Source organism: Ipomoea nil, unplaced genomic scaffold, assembly GCF_001879475.1.
Source record: "Ipomoea nil cultivar Tokyo-kokei standard unplaced genomic scaffold, Asagao_1.1 scaffold1576, whole genome shotgun sequence".
NCBI classification, from domain to species: domain Eukaryota; kingdom Viridiplantae; phylum Streptophyta; class Magnoliopsida; order Solanales; family Convolvulaceae; genus Ipomoea; species Ipomoea nil.
This window is the reverse complement of record NW_017618004.1, coordinates 1,545,966-1,553,293: the sequence shown is the minus strand read 5'-3', so window position 1 is coordinate 1,553,293 and position 7,328 is coordinate 1,545,966. Positions and strand designations below refer to the sequence as shown.

At 36.7% G+C, this 7,328-nt stretch overlaps 1 protein-coding gene across 4 annotated transcripts; it reads left to right on the top strand.

Annotated features, from left to right (window-relative positions):
- Window positions 1-2,033: 2,033 nt before the first annotated feature.
- LOC109190406 (KH domain-containing protein At5g56140-like) lies at window positions 2,034-6,659 on the top strand. Of its 4 annotated transcripts, none has more exons than XM_019340879.1 (7): window positions 2,034-2,411; window positions 3,554-3,639; window positions 4,101-4,246; window positions 4,993-5,115; window positions 5,199-5,315; window positions 5,789-5,932; window positions 6,045-6,659. In XM_019340879.1, exons 1-7 carry the CDS (start codon window positions 2,314-2,316, stop codon window positions 6,189-6,191), a joined length of 861 nt encoding a protein of 286 aa, XP_019196424.1. In that variant the 5' UTR covers window positions 2,034-2,313; the 3' UTR covers window positions 6,192-6,659. The 4 variants fall into 4 exon arrangements, with proteins under 4 accessions (XP_019196424.1, XP_019196423.1, XP_019196422.1 ...); XM_019340878.1 differs by having other exon boundaries at window positions 6,042-6,659; XM_019340877.1 differs by having other exon boundaries at window positions 4,098-4,246.
- The last annotated feature ends 669 nt before the right edge of the window (window positions 6,660-7,328 follow it).

The following is a 7,328-nucleotide window of genomic DNA, read 5'->3' as shown; positions in this document are numbered from 1 at the left end:
TATTTAATTAATGTAGCATACAAATTTATATTATACTTTATTGTATTATTCGAATTAATTTAGAAAAATCGATCTAATTAAAATAAATTATAATTAAAAAATATTTATAAATTATTCAAATTATTTTATCTAATTGATTATGTTTCATATTTTTTCATAAATATTTTCACATTTTGACCCCACTCAAATATATTTTTTGTTCCGACCCTAACTATTATGTAATCTATCAAAAACTAATAACATTATATTGTAATTTATAATGTATTTTGTATTTTAACCTCATTATGGTTGTTTGATGTTTTGTCATTGACATTTTTAACGTCATTTAATTTTCACCTCACTCAGATGATTTTCTGAATCCGTCCCTAATTATGACAATGGTTGGTGTAGGACAAATCACGTTTATTTTTCAGGATAGCTTCGATAACGTTTTGGCAATCTGATTACAGGCACACCTTGCTAATGTTATTATCTTTAAGCCAAGATAGTGTGTCCTCTGGCATGTCATGGCTTTCACCTGCTTGGGATCTTAGTTCACTACTGGTCCATTGATAGCAGCGTATATTTACCATCTTTATCATAAGAGCAACTCCAAATCCCACCGTATCAAAGGCGATGGGTTTCTTTCCTTCCCAAATAAGAGCATTCTGTGCCTGCCAAACGTGATACATAAGGAAAATAGCCTTGCACACGAGCTCTTCGTCTTTCTTCACCCTGCTCTATAGCCAACCTCCAAACTTTATCTTAGGTTGGAGCAACATTTGCACAACCTACTAGCACATGGAAAGTGGTTTATACTTCGATAGGACATGTCGGACATTGGTCGTCAAGCTCCAAACCACAACGTCCAATGTTATCCCTTGTAAGAAGAATCTCTCGGATGTCACGCAAATCGAACACTAGCAACTTGGAAGGTAGGTCTAGTTTACACAACTTATTCCAGAGAGTGAAACCAACGGTTGGAGGCTCAGGTTGAGTCTCTCCACAAAGTGAATTGTACACACCGAAGTGTAATCATGTCCATGTTTCTACCCTATATATAGACATAGTTTGATTTAAAAATACTTTGGTGTAACCCAGAATGTGTCTTAATTCATTTGTTTATATCATTAGGTGCATAAATGGTTGGATTGAAGACAATTGTATGTTTTTCGGGGCATTTTGAATGAATCTCGAGTCAATTGGGAGCCAAGGTGAAGCTAAGGAGGTGGCTAAAATACTTCCAAGAAAGTCACGAGTGGTACTTTCAATGGATTTGATCATAAGGACAAAACAAAGCAAAAGTTGAACAAAAGATCATAGAGTTGTAATTCTCGCTCAATATGTCAACATGTTATTATTTCGTTCTGTAATTATTGAACACGTCCAAAAGCTCAACATCTTCCATTTTATTTTACTTATTTGTTTATTGACTCTTTGTGCTTCAGTAGGGTCCCCTCTCACCAACCACGGGGAATTAAACTGATTGTCATGTCTTCTAGGGTTAGCTCGAAGGTGAGGTCCATAGAGGTATTGATCAAGTTGTAGGGGGAAGTCAAGCGTCATTGTGCAAAACTTTCAATGAGGTATACTTCCAATTTTGGTCAAGTCAAAGTGGATTCAGTTTCTGCTAAGTGAGATGTTTAATTTGATATATTATACGCATAAAATTGATAATGGCCTGGGTGAACAAGAAATTAATTTTCAAAATGTACCCACTTGAGTTGGGAAGAGTTCGAATGAGTCTTAATCCCACATTGAAAATGGATGTGCGTTTATACAAGTATATATACAATTCCATTTTTGGGGTGTAGTAAATGACAATTTATCATTTTTGATATTTTAACTAAGTCAAAAAGCAAAAAATCGTATTTGGTAACTTACTAGTTTGCTCTAAACCATTGAAAATGTAAACACTACTAAGTTTATTCTTTCACCAAAACGGGTGAAACCAGCTTGGTTGGCGAGGTGGAACCAGGTGAAAAAAAAAAAAAAAAAGGTGACAGCAATAGATATTTGGGTTTTTGCATTATCTTTTTAAAGCTTTCTTCCACTAGACGACTGACATCCCATGATTGAGGAAGGTGTAGTAGGAGGAGCAGGAGCAGCATGCCAATTGCCAACCACAAAGTTGGAAACCCATCCTTAAACACTACAAACTTGTCTACTTTCTTCCCTACCACTCCTACAATACTACAACAATACACCATTTGCTGCTGCTATGCTAATCTTTAATCTTTCTTTCATTCAATAAATACTCCTTTTCCCTTGTTCACGTTTTTCTCCACCGACCCAACTCTCTGTAGATCGGTGGATTTGCGGTCATCGGAACAGATGTCTTCCGGCAGGTTTATGGCGTACTCGCCGTCCCCTTCCTCTCCCCACATCGCCGGCTTTCGTTCCGCTTCCTCCGCCCTCGTCGACCAGGAAAAGTAAACCCCATTCCTCTCTTGCTTCCACACCTTGATCACCCAATTCGGATCTTTCTGATTTTCTGGGTCCGATTGTCTTTTGCTGGCTTGCGAGCTTTTTGATCTGAATTCAATTTTTTTTTTTAAACTACTTTTTCTATTGCTCTGTTTCAGTTGACTTTGATGTGGTAATATGTGATCAGTTACACTTGAGTTCAATCATTTGATGCTTTTTCTATGGATGTTTGTATAAGAAAAGAATTGCCCCCTTTTTCTCATTTGATCTTAGTGGCTTAGTGCTGTCAGCTTTATTGTGTTTTACCAGGAATCAATGTTTCTTTTTCGTGTGTGAACTAGTACTTAGCTGCTGCTTAAGTTAACAATTTCTAAGCTTGATGATGATAATGTGTAACATTCTGTTGTGCTTATTGGCTTCACCTTAGATATTGCATCGAAAGTGTATTTGCTACTTCCAGCAGAGCTCAAAGCGATTATTAATTTGAATCTATGTACTCTTTCATCATTCCAAAATCAATCTCCCATTGGCTACAGAGAAGTATGTAATAATGTAAATGCCCCTTGAACATAGAGTCCATTCTATTTTTTCTCCAAAGGTAAAAAGTGGTCATGAATGGTCCCTCGGTTATTAAATTGGACAGCAATGGACATTTATTAGAGGTTTGTTAATGGAACCATTTCCATACAATTTTTAATAGATGTGGACCATTCTGTCCAATTTCCAGTAGTTGAGACGGACCACTTCTTTACAATTTATGGTACAGTGGTAGTTCCCAACTATTGGAAATCTGACAAATGATCATTTCATCAGGTTCTCTAGTGGAATGGTTGAAAGGATGAATTTTTTGTTCAATTCTCAACAGTTGAGGGGCATTTCTTATACACGTTTTAAATCATGGGAAAAGTAGGAATTGCTACTATATTTAAGGAACCAAAGGTCAAATTAACGTTACCGTATAAAATTAGACTTCATTCCAAAATCAGTCTCCTGAGATGTCAAAATAAAGGAGTTCATTCCAAATATCTGGGAGCCATCTGTCTGGGGATGTAAAAATGTGGTTGAAGTAATAGAAACACTCTTGTTACTCAGAGCAAGGTCTGTTTATATTTTCTGGTCACTAATTTATCTCAATGCATGTTGAAAGGTATCTTGCGGAGTTGCTAGCAGAGCGCAACAAGCTTAGTCCATTTGTGCCCGTGCTTCCTCATTGCTATCGGTTGCTGAACCAGGGTGAGTTTTAACCTCTGCATGCAATAACTACTGTCTGTTTGAAATTGAATACCACAAGAAACCTTTCTCTTCTGACCATGAAAATTTAGGCTTATTAGTTGTGACGTGAGGAGTTATAGAAGTGAAAATATGGAAGAAAGATTGAAACTTTTTCTTTAGCAAATTCCTAGCCAGCATTCTACCATGCTCATGTATTCCTTATAATTCATCAGGTCCCATAAGTGGAAGTTTTTAGCCAGAGCTGCCACTGCCTTGGCAGATTAGTGTCGACTTGGTTATATAGGATGCCTTCTGTTGGGTCAATATAAGATTTATAAGTGTGGTCAATATAGGATTTGCCATTTACTTTATGAACCTTTGGTGTCTTGGCCTTCACCCAGTCAATATTGGTGGCTGCTAACTAATTGTTAACTAATGCTAACTGGTACATCTTATTCTTGAAAATTGACATTTTGAAGCAGAAATATTGCGTGTAACTACAATCTTGGAGAATGCATTGATTTTAGATCAAAGTGGGCTTGAACATGCTAGCCCCATGGCTTCAGGAGGATTATTTTCAAATGGAGGAGCTAACATGGACAGATGGGCATCACGATTTCAATCTGAAGTATGGATACTAACCATTAACATAACCTCTTTAATCTAATTTTATTTTCAAAAGATTCTGACACAGTTTTTCTACTCTGAATGCTGACTTGATTACTTCTTTTAGGTGCTTTTAACTTAAAACTTCACTTCTGTCATGACAGGTAGTTTGAAGCTAACAACGTCAAGACTGATTTATAGATTTAGCTGAGCACGTTGATTCAGTACTATGCTTGTTTTTACTAGTCTTATCATTGAAATAACCTGACCTCCTCCTTCTCATGTCCTAATTTTGTATCAAAATGATTGTGGTATAAGGCATAATAGGGTGGTCTCTCGTTCTCTGTCTAAACTCTGAATTATTAGTGCAGTGTTGATATTTTTCCTAAAAGAATATAGCCATTTTACTCTGGGGTCCCTATTAGAGTTCTGCGCTTCAGTTCATGCTAACCATGTAATTTGGGCATGACTTAGTAGTGCAATACAGATATAGAAATGTGCAGAATATCAAATTTGCAAGTTTTTTCATGGTACAGTTGAGTACTTTCAAGGTCGTGTGGATGATAACAGGGTTATTCAATAATTTTTTTGAGATGCATATATCTAAATTATATTACGTGTAACCAGAAGTTGGCTTGTTATATACTGAATATTCCCCTGTATTAAGGAGTGGCTATAGGGAATGAATCGTCTGCAATGCAGTTTTCTGTGCAAAGGAGAGTATATGTATATGCCCGCCATGACAATGTTAGCATTTATGATTTGCAGAAGATGTCAGGTCTAGTGCAGACCACCAGTTCTCAAAACTGGCTCGGTGGTCAAAGTAGCTCATCTGGTCATATTGTTAAGCGATCAATCAGAATTGATATTCCTCTGGAGCAATATCCCAGTGTATGTGGTCTTCATCCAGCCTGTCCTCTCGTGATTCATGTATACCAAAATTTACCAAAATACTAATTAAATCACTGGTGCAGTACAATTTTGTTGGTCGCCTCCTTGGACCTAGAGGGAACTCTCTTAAGCGAGTGGAAGCAAGTACAGACTGCCGTGTTCTGATTAGAGGATGTGGAAGCATCAAGGACCCCGCAAAGGTACCATTTCGTACTCCCAGGACCCTGTCCAAGAATTGTTGGAGGAGGTAAATCGCGAGTCGCCCAAGCAGCCTCCGAGTCAATCCCTGTCGTAGACTCTGCACAAGTTGGCGGAAGTGTGGAGATGGATCCCTTGTGCGTAGAGTTAACGACATGGACTGACTGCGAGACTATTTGTGCAACTCGCAATTTTCCTCCAGAACCCCACCCTGCCGCTAGAGTGGTGACTTTAGGTCAGGTGGTCTACCACTTGAGCTAGCCCCGCGGGGCACTTGCCAGTATATTTATATCAAAGGATCAACTCCTCCCACCCAAAAAAAAACCATAAAATAAATTACATCTTGTTCTCTTGAATTTTAAACGATCTTTGATGCTACAAAGCAGCAAAACAAGTACTTTTTCTTGTATTTGATCTAAACTTTTTCATGGATATAAAAGCAATAATAAAGTTTATAATTTACTGTTATTCAAAGGAAGAATTGATGAGAGGTAAACCTGGGTTTGAGCACTTGAATGAGCCCCTTCATGTAATCGTGGAGGCAGAACTCCCACTGGAGATAATCGATGCTCGGTTAGCACAAGCACGTGAGATACTTGAAGATCTCCTCAAGCCCGTGGTAATAATTATTTCCTATCTCTTTGGTAAAGTAAAGAAGATGAAGAGATAACATTATGCTTTCTTATTCTTACTTCCCTTTGTGTCTTCCACATGTTGTTCAAAAAAAGCAGGACGAATCTCAGGACTTTTACAAAAAGCAGCAGCTTCGCGAACTTGCAATGCTCAATGGTACACTTCGTGAGGAAGGCTCCCAAATGTCTGGTTCCGTGTCCCCCTTTAACAGCCTCGGGATGAAGAGGGCCAAAACCACGGGGTGATAATCTTTCAGTTACCTGGCTTTGAAGCTCACATGCATGTTGATCATCTAGGCGCTACTATGCAATAGTATCAACAACGCAACACTAGTTGCAGACTATGCCTTCAACTCTCGTCGGGGCACTGGCACCATCATTTACCAGTTCTATGATGTGTATATGTGAATATGATGCAGTTTGTGTTAGTATTGCGTGGAGATAGTTGTTGGCGTTAAGGAGCAGAGTACAAACTACGGGTATGGTTTTGCTCAAAACACACATTTCTCCCTCCCAGACTAGATTGTTTTGTTTCATCAACACATTTCTAGTGTGTTATTTCATTGTTAATGTTAAGGTTGTGATGGAGTTTTGATGATGGATAACTTCTGCCTGTAGTGTATGCATTGCATTCAGAGAGGTGAAATGCAATGGTTTGTATCAACAACAGAGTATCATTTGTCTCATTTTATAAAATCATTCTTTATTTACAAAGGCTCTGGTTGGTAACATAGTTAGCTCATTAGTCAATTTTGGCTTGTTTGACTTTATTAAACAACCAAAATGAGTGTTTGATTAATTAGCTTTTTGTAACAGTTTATTACTTCAAAAAGTTAAAATTCAAAAAACTATTTAAAATAACTTTTTCAATAAGCTTTTTGTGAAATCATTTTGCTGTAATCAGCTAATTTATCAACATATTTCTACAATCAACTAATGTTATTAACTGTTATTATTATCATTAACTATTATCTTGGTGTTTGTGTAGTGATAAGAATGGAGATGCAAAGTGGATAGGTTTTACATACAATTAAAAAAATATTTAAAATAAAATTACGAAAGTATCTTTTTTTATATAAAAAAAAAGTTTAAAATAAAAATTAAAAACTTGTGGATTTACATGAGGAATTTCACTTTTGCACTAGATAATTAGATAAATATACAGATAATAGGAATTTGTTTGTCCAGAGACTTTAAGATTGAGATGATTGAAATTTTGATTTTTCAAGTCCTTCAATAAATTCATGCCGGAGCAGAAATGCACAATTCATTACAGAAAACAAGATGGGAATTAAAAACAATGAAAAATTACACACTCAATTAAAATTCCTGACATTATAAAACAAAATAATAGTACAAAAATATTAAAGAGTTAATTCCATT